Below are 18875 nucleotides of genomic sequence, written 5' to 3'. Positions count from 1 at the left end.
GAATCATAATTTTTTATGTTACTTATGCTATCCCATTTAGTCCTCATAATGACCCTATGATATAGATGTTATTATTCTAATCTTCATTTTACAGAGAAGGAAACTGAGGCTGGAAGAGCTTAAGTGACTTGTTGGGGTCACACAGAATTTGAATTCAGGTTTTCCATAGTCCAAGGCCAGGGCTTAGCCACATTTTTTTTTTTTTTCATCTCTGTCTATCACTTTGAGTGTAAGAACGAGCCTGTCTCCAGGCCTCCATGTTCCGAAGCCAAGCATCTATTCCAGGGCAATATAAAACAACTGGATTCATGGGAAGGGATGGAATCTGGTCTCTCATTCCTAAAGAAGGGCCCAAGGAAAGGCAAATGCAAGGAGCTCACCTTCTCCTGGGGGAGACACCCTGAAAATAACCAGGTTCAGAGACATGTGGGAGTGGAGAGGGAAGGAGAGGCAGCCTGGTGAAGTCCTCCTGTGGAGGTGAGACTCAACTGGGGGTAGTCAGCAGGTGGGAATGAAGTGACAGAGACGTCTGGACGTGGCGGGGGCTCCCACAAGGCTCGGAGGTGCCCTGCCCTGAGTGAAGAACTGCAAGTTATCCAGCATGACCCAGTCGCAGAGTGCATGCAGGGGAAAATGTGCAGAAAGACTGGAAAAGGAGGAAGAAGTCTCTAAAAGGGAAAGGAAGACTTGTCCATTTCCTCCTGGGGAGAAGGCGGGGAAGGCAGATTTCGTGCTCATTTATCTGAGCCTTAGAAAAGTCCTTCAGGCAGCTGAAATGACACCTTGGATGGCCACTACTCTCCAAAGAGCTGTTCTGTTGGTCTACAAAAGGTCTGTTCTGAAGGAGAATTTTTTTTGTTGTTTGTTTTTGACAGCCAATAAGAGTTTGTCTGGCTGGACCACGCATATGATGGCAATATTTTTATTTGTTTGTTTGCTTCTTGTTCAATGGTGGGAAAGGTGAGGAGAGACAATTGGATGTAAAAGAAATAAAAACCCAAATTTAACTTGTTTAATTTAGGTTTATCAGGGCAACAATGGTAAAGCTTCCTCAGGAAGGGAAGCTTTCCCTCCCTCTGAAGAGCTTTTCACATTCCCTTCAAGACTGGTGTAAGATTAGCCATGACACATAGAGCAAAGAAGGCTCCTCTATTATATGTGGGATCAGGATTTCCAATCCCTAAGACTCAGGTGTCAAGGAGGGGCCTGGGAAAGGAGACTTGTTTTTCTGGACTTGTTGAAAGAGATAATGTTAAGATCCAAGAGGATATTCCCACCCTCTCTTCCCTCCCCTCTGCCCCACCTCCCGAGTTCTAGCTAAGCCAAGAATGCCTTGCTCTGGTTTCCTGTCTAGGCAAGGAATAAACAGCTCAGATGCCTGGTATGGGTCAGCAGGTGAAGTGCTAAGTGCAGTTCTGAAGGGACTCCTGAGGGAAAGTGTGAGGGGAGTCTGAGGGAAAGTGGGAGGGGAGTCTGAGGGAAAGTGGGAGGGAAAGTGTGAGGGGAGTCTGAGGGAAAGTGGGAGGGGAGTCTGAGGAAAAGTGTGAGGGAAAGTGTGGACCGGATGCACAAGGCTCCAGCCAAGCAACAAAAATAACTCCCATTTCCATACTCCTCTAAAGTTTACAGCGAGAGGCAGTATGGGAGAGTGGATAGGACATTAGACGCGAAGTCAGGAAGACTTGGGGTTCAATCCCATTCTAGCTAAGTAACCCTGGATAAGTCAGGCACCAGCCTCTCTATTCCTCAGTTTCCTCAGCTGTAAAATGAGAAATGACATTATGAGATCACGTTAACCCCCTCAAGCCGTCAGTTCTGTGATCCCAAGTAACTTCAGATTTTATCTTATTAGCAAACACAGAGAAGCACTGAAACGATGATTTTCAGCACTGCTGAACAGTGACTGCACACAGCCCATGAATATTTATGGTTTTCTTCCAACACAAAACATGAACTTCATGAAGTTTGCCAGCTTTATTTACAGTTAACTGCCACACTGTTGACTGTAAATAGCGGCTACGATATTCCCGATGGTTCAAGAGGAAACCAAGGCAGGGGGGTTGAGAATGACATAAGCTGGAACCTCTTTCTCCCCATGGTCTCCAGAAGGACTCTCTGAACCTTTCCCAACCATCTCAGAGCCATCCAAGCCAGAGATGATCACCCCATGTTAAATGGCTGTTGGGAGAGGGGGAAAGATATAACATGAGATCACAGCTCCTTTATCTTCTCTCGGATGCATCTACCATGAGGAGTTGGGATCGCTGAGCTCCCAATGGGCGCTTCGCTTTCCCAGGCATGTGCTAGTTTTGGAAGGGCATGGACATGATACAGCCCGGCTGGCTCTCAGCTGACAGAAATGGCTCCTTTCTTTTCTCTCTCTTCAGATAAAGGTATTTGGCCCCATCTTATAGAAACAGCAATTTCCATTAATAGAGGAAATTCATACCCTGAAGTTCCTGGGGATGAATGCTGCCTATGTACTATCAGCTTCAGTTGCTGTATTTCTTTGTTTCTCTTTTTTTCTTCCTTTTTTTCTTCTTTCCTTCCTTCCTTCTTTCCTCCCTTTCTCCCTCTCTCTCTTCCTTTCTTCCTTCCTCCTTTCCTTCCTTGTTATCCTCCTTTCCTTCCTTCCTCCCTTCCTTCTTTCCTTCCTTCCTTCTCTCTTTCTATCTGCTTTCCTTCCTTCCCTCCCCTATAAATCATTATAAGTTATAGTTTGGTGGGAGGAGAGGAGGAAGGAATATATTTGGAGATAAAGATGAGAAAAAAATACAAAATTGTGATACTGGTTTCAAATTTCCCAGACTCCAGAAGTCGCTGGGCCCTGACATGTGGCTGTATTACTAATATTTGTATCTCCTCCAGGGCCTTGCACCTACTGGACAATTAGCAAATGTTTATAGAAGGAATGACTGATTGGGGCGAGCGATGACTTAAATTAGAAAATGTAAATGCTGAAGTTTCTCATTAATTTCCTAAATGCTCCAAGATATCAACAGGCCAGCCTATCGTGAGGGGGAAAGGTTAAGCTGTCATGCAAAACCCATCCAACGAGGCGGGCGTCCCTGTGCTCCACGCCATGTGTGGGAAAGCTTTGTCAACACTCAAATCTCAATTACATCTGGGGCCGCCTCTCTATCTCCTGTTGCCTCAGCCAGACTCGATTCTTCTACTGTTGATTTAGAGAGATTGCTACTTTTCATCTGGACAGCAAAATAAATAAATGGAACCCGGGGCAACGGTCTGTGCACCTGCTTCCTCCGTGGCTGCCCTGCCTCTGGACCACTCACAGGCCTGCCTCAGAAGGCCAGACCTTGACAACTGACGCCTGCTCTGCTGACCCTCAGTTTCTTCCTTGGTAAAATAGGGGGTGAATCCCAGGCCTCAGAGTGCCCTTGAGGAGGGGGTGCCTGGGAGGATTGAGGCGCCTTCCTTCAGCAAACAAAGTTTACCTTTCTATCCCCAAGAGCGGACCTTGTATGCAGCAGGCATTTACTGAAGGTTGTATTGAATTAAATTGAAGACAATCGATTATTAAAACTCAATACTGGCGTTGGCCACATGGATACCCTTACATGGCTCGGCCATTTTGTTTTCTGGGAGCAGTTTTAGGGAAGCCCGAGATCTTTTCTGCTGGAAACAGAAAGGTAAATAGGGCCCGGCTCTGGTGATCAAGGAGCTCAGGGAGGAGGAGAATTGGGAGAGCGTGGGCTTGAGGTTCTGAAGGACATCACAAGGTTGAGGGATTGGAAGCTGTTCCATTTGGTCCCAGAACCAGGAGAAAGGGGGCAGATTGACATGAGCTGAGGAAATGCTTCCTAACAAGGTACCTCCCAAAGCAGAATGGGCTCCCAAGAAAGGAGGAGGCTCTTTTTGGATATTCCGGGCTTTTTCCGAGGGAGGAAGGATGACCATTTGTTGGAAGGCTTGTGAAGGAAGCTCGATGGAGCTTAAAACACTTCATGAATTATTATTCTGAGGTCCCTTTCAGGTGAGGTGCTCCACAGATGTCAGCACCAGGGACATTCTGGGACGGGGACTCATGTCAACTGTCAAGGAAAGGCCGAAGGCTGCGAGGGAAGGAGCCTCCCATTGAAGCATAAGGAACAAACAGACTTAGTGGGAAGCTTGTAAAAGGAAGTCCCCACCCTTCCTCCTCCTCCCCTCGGGGAGGTTTTAGGTAAAACTACCCCCAAAGCTCCACAGGTCTGGATGGTGTGTCCTGGAGCCAGGAAGATCTGAATTCAAATCCAGCCCGGTGGCCCTGGGTAAGTTACTTAGTCTCTGTCTGCCTTGATTTTCTAAACTATAAAAGGGAGAAAATAATAGTACCTGCCCCTCAGGGATAGCAGAAAGAACACATGAGATGAATGTGTAGCCCACTTAGCACAGAGCCCGGCTCGGAGTGAGCAGTATCTAAATACTGTTATTATTAATATTGCTATCCCAACCGGAGGCCCCTAGAGTCTCCTAAGATCACCAACACAGAAATGCACAGAGACTTAAAGGACCTTCCTTCCCGACCCACCCACAATCTCTCCTGGACTGTATTCCCCAAAGTCTTCTTACAGTTAGGGCCTGAGAACTGGATAAATGGGGTGGAGAGAGTGTTCACGAGAACTGCTGGCGCTTATTCCACGCAGGGCTTTATAGTCAGTGCTTTTCTGGTATCATCTCATTTGATTCTCCCCAAAATATTCTAAGGCAGTAGTGAGAATATTATTGTCCCCATTTCAGAGATGAGAAAACCGAGGGATTAACCCTCGGGGGGATACCACCAGGCTTCTGGAGGCTGGTCCCACTCTCCTCAGTGTTTGGGCATTAAGAAGGCGGAAGGAGGAAAACAGAATCGGAGCCTGGAAGTACTTGGGGAGTGACCTGCAAAGCTACTGTCAGGGATTTAAACAAGAGGGGACTATGGAGAGGGCCAGCAGGGTATGGCCGGAGAGAGCCTCCAAGTAGCCATGGGACTAAGGACTGGGCAACAGACAGAACCCAAGGGAGAAGAGCCAGGAGCTCCAGGGAGGCCCAGTCAGCTCAGAAGGCAACAGGTCCACACACGGGGAGGCTGCTGGGATCTCATTACTACCCCCTGGGAGCTAATGTGTGACTGAGCCAAACCTTTCCTGGGATGGGAGAAGTAAAAGGCAGCCAGGGGAGCAGGGCTACACAGGGCACAGTCAGATGGGCATTGGAAGGGGGATCAGGGCTACTGAGGGGCACAGTCAGGTGGGCACTGGACAGGGGAAGAGGATAGTTTGGTGGGGGTTCAAAAGACCAAGAAACACGAGTGCTTTTGTAAACTCTTAAATTTGACAAATCACTATACAGAGAAGATTGCAGAGGAAACAGAAGGATTCTGGGAAATAGCCTGGCACCCGGGTGCACTCTCCGGGCTATCCCAAAGGTCATGAGGCAATTTTAAGCTTTACCTGACTAACAGCTTGATATTCTGGGGTCAGTCTGCAGTAGTGGTAGGAGACGCCTCATCCAGAGCAGACGTCTGCTGGGGCTATGGCTGGGATCCCAGGGGGATCCCACAAGGGGAAGGGGAAGCTGGGAGATGTGCAAGAATAAACTTGGGAAGACCCAAGAAGGGCCAATCCAACGAGGAGGAGAACAGGATGGTCTGCAGAGCTGGATGGGTGCCATCTGTGCCTCCCTGACCCAGTCCTGGGTTCCAGCTCCCCAGCTCTGTTGCCCTTGGCTGAAGGCAGGCTCACTCCCAGCCCAAAGGTCTCCTTTTCTCCTGGAGCCCAAGCTCTTCCTTGAACCCAAGCTCTTCCTCGAGCCCAAGCTCATCCCTAATGTGAAGGTGGCTCCTTGGGCTTGCATCCCCTGGCCAGCCCTCCCCCTGTCCCTCTTCTCCAGACTAAACACCCCTGTCTGGCCTGCAGAACTCCGGGGACCCAGCCACAACGACTGACTTCAAATACTCCAAGGGCATCCTGTTTCCCAGAAGGCAACTCACAGAGGCAGATCACAGCTCAATTAAAGACCTTAAAAGCAAACAGAGCAAAAGCTTCCTAACAGTGAAATCTGCCCAGAGCAGGAGGGGGGAACGTGCTGCTTTGGGTGGAGGGAGAAGCCCAGAAGGGGAGGCTCTGGGCAAACTGCTGCCAGGCGAGATGCCACAGGGGGATGCCTGCATTGACCTCTATGTGGGGGTCAGGCTACCTGGCCTCCCCAGTCCCTTCCGAATGGGGTTGATCACTGACTCCTTCTTGGGAAACCCTGTAGACACTCCCAGAAACTCTTTTTGGACAGAACATCAAGATCCTTCTAGTTGATCCACCTCATTCTTCTCAGGTCAGAAGGGCCAGATTAAGGGCATCTAGGTGGTGCAATGGATAGAGCACCAGCCCTGAAGTCAGGAGGACCTGAGTTCAAATATGACCTCAGACACAACACTTCTGGCTGTGTGACCCTGAGAAAGTCACTTAACCCCAATTGCAAAGAAAGGAAGGAAGGAAGGAAGGAAGGAAGAAATCAGATTCTTTGTACAGCACAGATGTGATTGACTGGATCACTCCCCAGAAAGAAAGAAAAAAGACCAGATTAAGTGACAATGTGATTTTTGTACAGCACAGATGTGATGGGCTGGGTCACAGGAAAGATGGCTTAGTCCAGCACGGTGTCCAGGGAAAGGAGTGGTCCTGATCCCAAAGACCCAGAACCAAGGGAGATGTGGTTCCAGGCTCGAGCCAGCCATTGTCCATGGGTGAGACTGATGAGGCCCCCAGCCTCCCCCCCACAGCCAAGACCATCTCCTGTGCTCCCGATCTGTGCCTGCCACTGGACCCAGTGAGGCCGGTGACTTCCCACAGGCTCCCTTCCTTCGGTCCCCAGTGTCCCTTCTTTTGTTCTGAATCATTCCCCATATAGCGAAAGAGAGAATGTCAAAGTGGTTTAGAAACCCACCAAAGCTGCCTCGGGCCTGGCTGCAGAGAGCAGTGACCGCCTATACTAATGACTGCTTCCATCTGGTGGCCCCCAGCTTTCCTGGCCTCCTGTTCTCTGTGATTTCCCAGAAATCCGACTCCCCCCTGCCCAGGACCCAGTCCCCAAATGCTCGGATGTCCCCAGAGCAGCCACATCAGCAAGGTGAGGGAGGAGGGGCTCACAGCCTGCTGGGGCTGAAGGAAACCAGAGGTCACCCGGCCCAGAGGCAGCCAGCACCTCCAGGAGCAGCCTGAACCCTATTCAAAGGTCATTGGGAAATGTTTAACAAAACAGATGAAAATAAAATAGAACAGAGATAACAATGCTAGGAGGCTTTCTAAGTCAACGTGCAGGGGACCAGAATCCTCAGGCAGCTTCTATTTAGTGGAGTTTGACAATGACAGTCAAGGTCAAGCCCAGGCCTGATCCATGCAGCCCAGACAAGTGGCCATCCAGCTCGGATAGACATGGCCATCCGGCTCCAACAGACAAATGGCCATCCGGCTCACATAGACAAATGGCCAATGGCCATCCAGCTTGGAAGGACAGATGGTCATCCAGCTCGGACAGACAAGTAGACATCCAGTTTGGATGGACAAATGGTCATCTGGCTCAGACAGACAAGTGGCCATCCAGCTCTGATGGACAAATAGCCTTTCAGTTTGGGCAGAGAAGTCCTCCAGTTTCAGTATGAGCCCCTCCAGGGACAGGAAACTGCCCATTGCGTTTCAGGGCAGCGCTGGGTGGCAATTCAACTTTCAAGTCAACAGACTTTTATTGGATGCCCATTGTTGACAAAGCACGGGGGGCCTGATTCTAGGAGACCAGTTTGGACAGGGGAGCCCTGAGCAAAAGGCCGCCTAAAGGAGCCCTACTAGCTGGCCCCAGTGACCGCAAGGGCTGCTCCCCGCCCCAGGAAGGAAGAGGGGGCCCCCACGCCAAGAAGGATGAGTTCTTGTGCCCACACCCGTGGGGCCAGACAAGCCCAGAAAACTCCCCCAGGAAGGAGGGCCACAGGGACGTCCCCCCTTCTTGCATCATTTCCCAAGGACCAAGCTGCCTCCAAAAGGTGGAGCTTCAGGAGCGGAGGGCACCTTCCAGGGGAGGCTGGGCTCTCTTCAGGGTCAAGTCATCTCGGGCAGTCTCCCCGACCTGAGGGCTGACCTGGCAGGGGGCTTTCTCATGCCCCCCCCCATCACAGCCTTGGGAGAGGCAGAATGTAATAGCTGCTTCTCAGCTCCCCCTGCCCAGAGGTGCACTCGACAGCTGTTACTTTGCATCAGAGGGATGGTCATGGTGGCCTCCCTATTGAGGTCTGCTTTTGCCAAAAGTCACCCCAAAGAAGAAAACTACCTTCGGCTGCCATTCAGAGAGAGGGAGGCAAACTCCAAAGCCCAGCCCGGCCCGGCCCATCACCAAGGCTGCAGCCCAGGGAACCGAGGCGCCATGTCCAGACTTCTTCCATCCAATCTTTCTCAGAACCCCCCACAGTATCCTGCCTCATCTCTGTGGGTGCACGTGTCTGTTAAATGGGAGGATGTCAGCTCACCAGCTCAAACCCCAAACCCTGCACTTGGAGTCAGGAAGCTGGGCCCTGTTCCCTTCTCAATCACTCGTTTCCCAGGTGCCTTTGGGCACTCCTTGGGGACTCTCCACCATCCAGCTAGAAAAAGGGGAAATGGCCTCGCTCATCCCCGAGGCCCTTTGCAGCTTTCAGTTCTCTGATGACCGTCCACCATCAGGGTCTCCTTCCTGTCTCCCGGGCATTTGTCCCACAGACCAGGGTCATCCTTTCACACCTAGACCCCTTGAAAGCTGTAAATTTGAGGTTCATGTGTAATCCATACTCTGGGACATTCTATTAACAAGGCTCCCCAATTAGCTTTAACTAGAAGTTTATACGATATCATCATTTCCATAAAGACTAAAAAAAGCATCCTCGAGTAAGAAATAAGATTTTCCTTCGCCAACAACAAATTTCATTTTCCTTTCAAGGGAGTCTTTTCCTCCCTTTGTACTTTAATTTAATCCACGGATTTAAATTGGGCTGTGAAATGGAAGAAACGACTGTGGTACCTTCTCAAAAACCCTGCCAACTTGTGCTACTATTTTTGAGCAGATAAATAAAATATAAAAAGAAGCCAGAAAACAAAACAAAACAAAACAAAAATATAGCGATGGGGAGTAGCATCAGAACTCCGAGAAGAGGGAACTCCAGCCACCAATGCAGATAAGCACTTTTTATTCGATTTATCACTTAGACAGTGACCTGCTCACTTGCCCAGGGACCTGATCCCAGTCCTCGTGGACTCCATGTCGAGCTCTCTTTCAAAAACAGACACTGCCCCTCAAACCCCAAATATATGCAATGTAAACATTGGGGGAGGATTAGGAGACTCCAGTGTAAGGGGCAACCCTGAGCTGAGCCATCTTAGGAAGCAATATTACAAAGAACTAACCACTTTTGTCCATCCAGCGCTGTGACCACCATTAGTGAGACCTGTTATATCTCACGACATCCCAGGAGAAGCCCGTGGTCCTTTCCAAGGGCTGTCTCCCTGTATCCAATCTTTCCTCCAGCTAGATAAGCCTGAATCCCAAAGATAGTATCAACATCACATCACTCTCCTGCTTACGAACCCTCAATGCTTCCTTTGCTGCCTCCAGGGTCAAGCTACAGCTCTGGGCATCCGAAGCCCACCACAACCCAGCCTGAACCCCCCTTAGAAACCTTATCTTCCAGACCTAGCCAGCCATTTTGTCCCATGAACTGAACACAACAGGTTTGCTCCCCACAGAGCCCCCAAATAATCTCACCATTCCTCTCCACCCCCCACTTAAATCCTATTTATTCTTTAAGTCCTATAACCCACAGCAACAATGACAATAATAGCTAGTAATTATGGAAATACTTGCCATGATTAAACTAATTAAAACATGTTTGCAAAGCACTTTACATGTAGTATTTTATTTGATCCTCACAACAAACTTAGAAGAGAGGTGCTATTATTATTAACATTTCACCAGTGGGGAAACTGAGGTTGGGAGTGTAGTTAAGACTTGTCCAGGGTTAGATAACTGATAGCAGGAAAAGTCAAGTGCAAGATGTAGGATGTGGGCTTCAAATTCAGGTTTTCCCGGGTTCTGGCACAGAATTGTACTGGGTCTCCTGGCTGTCTCCAGCTGTCTCCCATAACCCGGCCCGGATGGCTGTTATCTGAACTCCTCAGGCCCTCTTCTCGAGAGCACTTCTTATTCTCTCAGGTTTTGTCTGGTGCCTGATAATCCCCACTTTCCGGATAATCACAGGACTTTAGAGTGGACAGCTGACTGGATGGGGAGTCACACAGGACCGACTTTGAATATGGGACATGATGTGACACTGAATGAGTCATTTGACCTCCAGGGTCTATACAGTGGACTTAGTGACCTCAAAAGCTCCTTCCAGCTCTAAACTTGTGACCCTGAAACTTGGAAGGGCCTTGACTGGACCGATCTGCTCTAACTCCTGGCCCAAAGTGAAGTCCCTCTACAGGAGGGCTGACCTGGACATCCAGCCTTGATCTGAAGTCTCAGAAATGACGACAACAACAACAACATTAAAATAATAATGAGAGCCAATGCTTACATAGCACCTACTATGTGCTAAATGTTTCACAAAGATTATCTCATTTGCTCTTCACAACAACCCCAGGAGGTAGGTGCTATTATTATTTTACAGATGAGGAAACTGAGGCAAACAGAGATTAAATGACCCGGTGCGCCCCAGGCCATCACTATCACTGGTCTTCTTGGCTTTTGCCTTGGCAGGGGACTCCTAATGAGAGGAGAGTGAGATTGATGACTCTGCCCAGCTTACTTAAATCCCATTGATTAATTAATTTGAGCATTCATATTCAAGTCAAGATGTGACCCAATTGAGAAAGACCCCCACCAAGAGCAACAATGCCACTAAGGGCCAGGGTCTGCACTCAAGGTTTCCTGGGCTCTGCCCACACCCGCTTACCTACCTATACCAGCTATGTGCCAGGTACTGGGGGAACAAGACAAAAAGAAATCAGCTCCTGCCCTTAAAAGCCGCCATTCTAATGGAAGAAGAGTTGGGAAAGGGGGACAAATCTCTCTATAACCTCAGAGTTGGTGTGGAAAAAATAGAAGGTGGTTTTTGAGCAGGAGGGCTGGAGGCTGACGGGGAGAGCCACCATAATTCCCCCAGGCGTGGCGGCCACCTCTGACCTCAGCCTGGCGGAGGGCACTAACTGACCGGGCCCTTTGGTCTTCCCAAGCTCCCGGCTGCCATTGTAGACAAGGCAGTTACTGGATGGGAGTTCACTCAGGGCCAGAGACACATCTGTCTGAGCAGCCACTGTTTTTGCAAGGACAGAACTACTACTAGAGCTACCCCAGAGGGGGGATTATTTTCTCATGGCAGACCCCAGTTCCCAGCCGGGAGAGGTCACTACCCCTGCAATAGGGCTCCGGCCGTGCTATTGTGAAACGTGATCTCTTGCGCAAAGGTACCCTGCCAGCCACTTAGGAGGCCTTTGGCAGGCAAAGATAATTTACAGGAAAATGGAATCAACAATAATTTCTAGGCTCTGGAGGGGCCTGGGTACCCGGAGCCCGGGGGTCCCACTGGGGCACGTGGGCCAGGCTGAGCAGAGCTTTAGGGTCGACAACGTTTGGTGGGCAGTGGGACAGGAGCTGAGCTTCTCAAGCTCAAATCTGAAGAGCCTCTGTCTACCCCATGTGTACAAGGAGCCAACCCCCCAGGGAGAGGGCAAAGTAATGGTGCAAAGTGCTTTGGAAACCAATACCAAGATTGGGATGTGACCTCAGACCTGGAACTGGGGGGTCTCTGTCTCAGGCAGAGAAATGTTCTCTTTCTTGGGCATTAAGGCTCCCAATGGCTCTCGCTGGGTGACCCCCACTTTAAAAACAAAGCAGATCAAACTCGGCTAACTCTGAAAATATGGGTTGATTTAGGGCACACATGGACTATTCCCTTTTCCTGTCCATCCCAAATATTCATATTATCACTTTATGGGGCAGCCTTTCTCTTTCTCTCCTTTACCTCCTCCCCTCCCAAAAAGCAAAGCAAAGGAGAGGAAAGAGAACTAAGGGTTATCTGAGCTATTTCAGTCCACAGTTTTAATTCTCATTAATATTTACTTAGCTTTATCTTCCACTTTCAAGTCTGTGAGAACAGAGAACAAGTAGGAGAAGAATAATTTTCAAAAGCGATGTTGGGCCAGAGAGCAGAGAGCGGAGCGCGTCTCATCCTCCTCAGCTAAGGGGGGCAGGATGGGCCAGCAGCTGCCAGACCCATCTCCAGACTGCTGGTGATGACCGACTCCTTTGCCTTGGGGAGTAGCGTTGTCTTAATTATCTAAGGGAGATTTTAACCAGGTGGGGAAGGGGAGGAGATAGAAGGAGGAAGTGGGAAATAATCTGAAATAATTGCCTCGTAAATAAAGACATGGAGGATGTGGAGCAGGAAGCAGAGGAAAGGCTACTGGCTTTGGTCAGAGATTTTTGACTTAAAGCCCATTTCCTTCTCACCTGATCCTTCCTAGGTTCATAAGCTGGGGCAAAGCCCTGAATTTCTGAGGCCAGACATTCCCCAAAGGGACACTTGGACTGATAAGCCTCTGAGGTCTCTTCTTGCTAGATCTGTGACCCCAGGAATAAAACGTTTTCAGAGAAACAAAACCTGAAGCAGTTAGCCATTCCCTGGAGAGTGACCAGCAAAAAGTGGGGTATGAATAGGACAGATCACTAATGCACTGCAAAATGGCAGGTAAGGGAGTCCGAGGAACGGTGGGATGGGAACAAGAGAAGAATATACTGGTGACTTCAGTAATGCAAACAACCAAATGTGACACTGAGGACCTTCCCATCTCCGATGAATGTAGTGACCAATCTGGGTCTCAGCTAATCAAACACTCAGCTTCTGCTCAATCAGAAGCCAGGAAATTGAGAGGTGGTATGTCACCTTTAGGTTGGGAAGAAAGAGAGAATGGAAGGAAGGAAGGAAAAAAGGAAGGAAGGAAGGAAAGAAAGAAAAAAAGGAAGAAAGGAAGGAAGGAAGGAAGGAAGGAAGGAAGGAAGGAAGGAAGGAAGGAAGGAAGGAAGGAAGGAAGGAAGGAAGGAGCAAGGGAGAGAGAGAGAGGGAGAGAAGAAAAGAAAAACAAACAAAACTTAAAGAAAATTTCCTCTGAGTAGAGTGAGAAGGCTTGGTGTGAATGTGAACTTCCTCCCATTTGACTATTATAACTCAAGATTTCACTTGGGGATGTTCCAGTGAACGCTTCTCACCTCCCTATAAACCTCGCTGAAAGGAAGCCCTTTGTCATTCCCTTTGTCCAAACTCCATCCCCCTTTATACAGGAGACCGTCCTATGCAGATGGGAAAGGTGTGTGTCTCTGCCTCTGTCTCTGTCTCTCTTCCTTTCTCTATCTCTCTGTCTCTCTGCTTCTTTCTGCCTCTCTCTATCACTCTGTCTCTGTGTCTCTCTGCCTCTTTGTGTTTCTCTGCCTCTTTCTTCCTCTATATCTCTCTGTCTCTCTTTCTGCCTCTGTTTCTCTCTGCCTTTCTCTATCTGTCTTTCTGTGTCTCTCTGCCTCTTTCCGCTTCTATTTTTCTGCCTCTCTGTGTGTCTCTTTCTGCCTCTTTGTTTGCACCTCTTTCTGCTTCTGTCTCTCTCTCTGCCTCTCTCTCCGTTTCTCTATCTCTTTCTTTCTCTATCTGTCTGTGTCTCTCTGCCTTTCTGCCTCCCTCTCTGTTTCTATCTCTTTGCATCTCTCTGCCTCTTCCTTTCTCTCTGTCTCTGTCTCTGGGTGTCTCTCTCCTTCACCGCCTCCTCCTCCTCTTTCCCTTCTCTTTCTCTTTCTCTCCTTCTTCCTGGTTCCCTCATTTTCGAGTTCAAAGCTGTCCCTTGGTTTCACTGATTTTCAAATGTAAGGCCTGTTGCCAGGCCCGAGAAGAGCAGCAGCTGAGGCTGGTGGGGAGCCCTGGGGGGAGGCAGGGAGTCCGATCCCAGTGTTCACTGCCCCTTCCTGCCTAGGGGACAAAGTCCCTTTCCGGGCCTCCAGGTGCGGCCCCGGGAAATCCCGAGGAGGCTGGAGGCGGTGGGAAAGCCATGGCTTTGGCGTCCCCTTTTTTCGGCCCCCTCCTCCCCGTGTGACTGAAAGGCTCCATAGATGCTCTAGGCCTCGTCTGTCCGTTGCGAGACCACTCAGGCCCTTCCGGCGTTAACGCTACCCTGGATCCTCTGCCGAGATGATCGCTCAGGTCTTTCCCACATCCCGCTGTTGACAGTGCATAGAAACGCTCGCGATCAGAGCGCTGGGTTTGAGGCTCCCCTGGAAGGACACAGGCCAGCGCCGGGACAGCCTAGTCGCCCGTCATGTTCCTCCCACAGTGGCCGAGTCCTCACACCTCCCCCGACAGCTCTAGGCTCCGATTTCTTGCTGAACACCCTGGGCCAGGATCGGAAGAACCCCCAGTTCCCACTGCGACCAGCTGCTCGTCTTCTTTCTCCTGACGCTGGGCTGGAAGGGGCTGAAGTACCCCCACGATCCAGAATGAAACAAACTAGACCCGGAGTGTGGGATGAGCTGAATTAGCGCCTCCTCCTTTTCCTGGGGCAGACCCTGGAGCCCAACTTGCTGAAGCAGATTTCCCAGCCCCCTCCGGGCTCCAGGATAGCCTGGGACTCCCAAGCCCGGGAGCGCGCCTCTCCCTCCCTCCTTCGCTCTCTAAACGGCCGAGATCCCCCCGGGCTTGTTGCTGTGGGGCTCAGTTGTGTCTGGAGCTCTCCGAGAAAAGGGCGGGGTGAGGGCAGAGGGGTGCGGGCCGCCCCAGCCTCCGTGGGCTCCCCAAATACATCTGGAGTCATTGCCGAGGAGGAGGCATTTCTGCTGGGAACGGCCCCCCTGCTGCGCGCCGGGGAGCCCCCAAACGGAAAGGAAGCGGCCCCGCCCGCTTCGGGAATCAGGAGTTCCTAGATGCCGCAGAGGATGCCGGGGCCAGGACAGCCCCCCTGGAGCCCCTTTCCCCGGCCGGAGGAGGAGGCAGGGAGAGCTGCGGCGGCCCCAGGACTTGGCCCAACCCGGCCCTCGCCGCCCGCCAGGTCTCTGCGCTTTCTCCGGCCGCAGCGAGGACGCTTCGAACTATTGGCAGTTTTGGTTAAGCCGCAGGTTGTTCCTGGTCGTGCCGGTGCTTTAAAGTGCCCAGTCCTGGCAGCCGGGGGCTGAGCTCGTCAGCTGGGAGGCGCCATACGCAGCACCTGGGGCAGGAGCCGGGAAAGCTTTTTAATTTCCAGGATCTCCGGCAATCTGATGCTACCCATTTCTCAGATGTGTGTGTGTGTGTGTGTGTGTGTGTGTGTGTTTTAAGTGTGACTGAAGGAAATGAAGTATCAAATAGGAAAGTATTAGTAAAGCAATCAGGACTAGTAAAAAGAAAAGCGTGGTTGGTTTTTTTTTTCCTATTGGAGTTTAGAGATTCTCTGACAACCTCAGGAGCAACTGAAATCCAAGTCTAAGTGACTTGTCCAAGGTCACATGGGCACTAACGGTGAAGATACAACCAACTGACAATCGGCCAGTCCCTGCCCAGTCCCTGACTCAGTCTTCCCATCCCCTTTGAGGGGGACGATTGCGGGCGCTCCGCTCTTGATTTTAAAGAAGGGGAAATTGAGGCTGAGAGAGACGAAGGGCCTTGCCCCCGCGTCAGGGCCTCCCCACCGCGCCCTCCTGCCGGAACTCGGCTTGCCTTTGGACCACACGAAGCGGGGAAGCCTTTGGGAGCAGCCGCGGGGGGGGGGGCGGGGGGGGGGGGGGGGGGGGGGGGGGGGTTGCTGGCTGGGAAGGCGGCGGGCATTCCCTGCGCCGGGCGCTTGTTCCACCACTCGCACCCGCTGGCCCGCGGACTTCCCTTTGCTAAGTTACGCTTTTAGACGCGACAAGCGAGGACTGAGACACACACCGAGAACCACTTGGAAAAAAGCACCCGTGTAAAAGAGAAATCGTGCGAATCCGGCCTTAAATACAAGCCTCTTTGGGGTCCCGTGGAGACGGATGTTGGTGAATTTCTAATTAATAAGGAAAGGAAATGGGGGGAAGCAGCAGCAGCAGGAGCTTGAGTAGGTTGGGGGCCGGCGTTGGGCTCTGGGGGGGGGCGCTCCTTCCCCCCCCCCCCCCCCGGCCCCGGCCAAGCAGATGCCTCCCCCGGCCTGGCCGCCGCCCCCCGGGACTGCTCGGGTCCGGCCCCGTCTGACAGCGCTCCGAGGGAAGGGAAGGGGAGCGGAGCGTCCCAAGCAAGGAGGCCCCGGCAAGTGTGGGGCGCTCCTGGGCAGGGGGGGACGGGCCGGGAGCGGGAGGCGCCCGCGTGTGACTGCCCGAGTTCGGATGAGTGGGTGGCGCTGGGAGAGAATGTCGGAGAACTGGCCCGAGAGCCAGAGTCCCGGCTGCGACTCCTGCCCTGCCAGCCGCCCGCTAATCCTACTCAGAGCCGAGTTTCCGGTGGGGAATGAAAGCCCCGGGACTGGGTGGTCACTAGTGGAGGACGCTCACGGCCGCCGCGGCTGCCCGGGGCAGCCAACACGCGAAGAGAGAGCGCGGCCAGGGGGACCGCCGGGCCTCCCTCTGCCCGCCCGGGCTCCGAGCCTCCCTCTGCCCGCCCGGGCTCCGAGCCTCCCTCTGCCGCCTGGCCCTCAAAGCTCCTCCCGTGTAAAATGAGAGGGGCTGGGTCTGGGGTCTGGCCCCCGCGTCCCTTCCCCGGCCCGAAAGTGGGTCCTGTATGAGCTTTGCTGGTTCTTACGAGGCGAATTAGAAGCCCAGTGTCTTAGGTTGTGAGAATGCCTCGGAGGCCGAGACAGAGGGGGCTGCCAGTGGGGTAAGGGGCGCGCGCGCACACAAACACACACACACACACACACACACACACACACACTCATACGCACACCCTCGCACAACGAATATTCCTGTACTCCTCTCACCAGGAAGAGGGGGATGAGACCCTTGTCCTCGATCTCTGCCTCTCCGTTAATTCTTCATGGGTACCCTCGCCTACACACACACACACACACACACACTCACACGCACAACTAATATTCCTGTACTCCGCTAACTAGGAGGAGGGGATGAGACTCCCGTCCTCCACTTCCTTCCCGTTAATTCTTCATGGGCACCATCCCCTACACACACACAAACACACACACACACACACACACACACACACACACACACGTGCGCGAACAGCATTAAGCAACAAGTGATGATCCCGTGCTCCCCTCGCCAAGAAGAGGGGGATGAGAATTCGCCCTCAATCCCTCCCTCCTTGTTAATTCTTCATAGGTACCCTCTCCCCGGCACACACACACACACACACACTCGCGCACGCGCACACACACACACACACACTCGCGCGCGCACACACACACACACACACACTCGCGCGCGCGCACACACACACACACACACACACTCGCACAACTACTATTCCCGTACTCCCCTCACCAGGAAGAGGGAGGGGGATGAGACCCCCGTCCTCGATCGCTCCCTCTCCGTTAATTCTTCACGGGCACCGTCCCTCCCTCCCCACCCCTTTGCCAGGCTCCCTCCCTCCCGGTCCCCGTGCGTTCTCCCCGCAGGCGCCGGTGCGCCCCCGGCCCCGCCTCCCCCTCCCCAGCCCCGGACCTACCAAGAGGGGGGACCAGCAGGCGGACAGGACGCACATGATTCCCATGAGCTGGATGACGGTCTCGGTGGTGATGCGGCCCCAGCGCGCGCCCGCCTGCGCGGCCGTGGCCTTGGCCCGGCAGCGGGCCACCAGCGCCTTGATGGTGGCCAGGTTGCAGACGAAGGTGACGGCCAGCGCGCTCAGCCCCAGGAAGGCGAAGGTGGAGGCGAAGAAGAGGTTGCCCCGGCGGTGCGCGGAGGCCGTGCCGTTGGCGCCGCGCTCGCCCGTGCTGATGAAGCACCAGGTCCCGGGCCACTGCACGGTGTAGTGGCCCACGCCGGCCACGGGCAGCAGCGCGAAGGCGAGGCCGGCCAGCCAGCCGGCCAGCAGCACGCCGCGCGTGGCCCGCGTCTTCATGTGGCTGGCGTACCAGTGCGGCGCGCGGATGGCCAGGGCCCGCTCCACGGCCATGGCGCTGGCGATGAACAGGGGGCACAGGCCGAACATGGTCATGCTGAGGCCGAAGAAGGCGCACAGGCGGCCCGACGGGTCGAGCTGCTGCCAGGGCCGCTTGGACAGGTAGACGGCGATGACCACGGGGCTGGTGAGCAGCTGGCCCACGAGGTCGGTGAGCGCCAGCCCGCCGATGCACAGCAGGAAGGACTTCTTGCGCCTGCTCTCCTTGCGCCGGTAGCTGCGGGACACGAGCAGCATGGCCAGCGCGTTGCCCACGAGGCCCGTGATCATCATGGCCAGCGGGTAGGCCACGGACACGGAGCCGCACTCCTCCTCGGCCGCCCCCCGGCCCGTGCCGTTGCCCCCCGGCGGCGCGCCCGGCTCGGAGCCCCACAGGCCGGGGTACGAGTGGTTCAGGCGGCTGCAGAAAGGGGCCCCCCCGGGGGGGGCCGTGCCGCCCGCCGCCTCCTTCATGTCGCCTTGGCGGGCAGCGGCAGCCGCAGCCAGGCCAGCCGTCCGGGGACGCGCCGCAGCGGGAGGCCGGGGGCGGCCGCCTCTCGGGCTGTGCTGCCGGCCATGGTGTCCGGAGCCGCCGGAGCCGCCGGAGCCGCCGCCGCCGCCGCCGCCGCCGCAGCCACACTGGCCGCTCGGTCGAGCCCCGCCGAGAAGCCCGAGTCCGGCCCCCGCCTCTCTATAAGGCTGAGGGGGCGGGGCGCCCCGGGGCGCAGGGAGGGGGCGGCCCCGCGGACTCCGCGCCCCGCTGGGCAGCCGGGGGCCGAGGATTCCC

The 18875-nt window shown here is 53.4% G+C and overlaps 1 protein-coding gene across 4 annotated transcripts in view; it reads right to left on the bottom strand.

Annotated features, from left to right (window-relative positions):
- PTGER3 (prostaglandin E receptor 3) overlaps positions 1 to 18631 on the bottom strand; it is a 66367-nt gene extending 47736 nt beyond the window's left edge. For all 4 annotated transcript variants that reach the window (XR_004234228.1, XR_004234229.1, XM_031968876.1 and 1 more), the window contains exon 1: positions 17654 to 18631. Coding sequence is in view for 2 of the 4 variants with exons in the window: in XM_031968876.1 (XP_031824736.1) it covers positions 17654 to 18562 (909 nt within the window). In the remaining 2 variants the exon portion in view is untranslated. The remainder of the gene's footprint in view (positions 1 to 17653) is intronic.
- Between the last annotated feature and the right edge of the window lie 244 nt (positions 18632 to 18875).

The sequence above is a fragment of the Sarcophilus harrisii genome, chromosome 4 (genome assembly GCF_902635505.1).
Source record: "Sarcophilus harrisii chromosome 4, mSarHar1.11, whole genome shotgun sequence".
NCBI classification, from domain to species: domain Eukaryota; kingdom Metazoa; phylum Chordata; class Mammalia; order Dasyuromorphia; family Dasyuridae; genus Sarcophilus; species Sarcophilus harrisii.
Note: the sequence above shows the minus strand (reverse complement) of the source record. Positions and strands in the feature narration are given on the sequence as shown.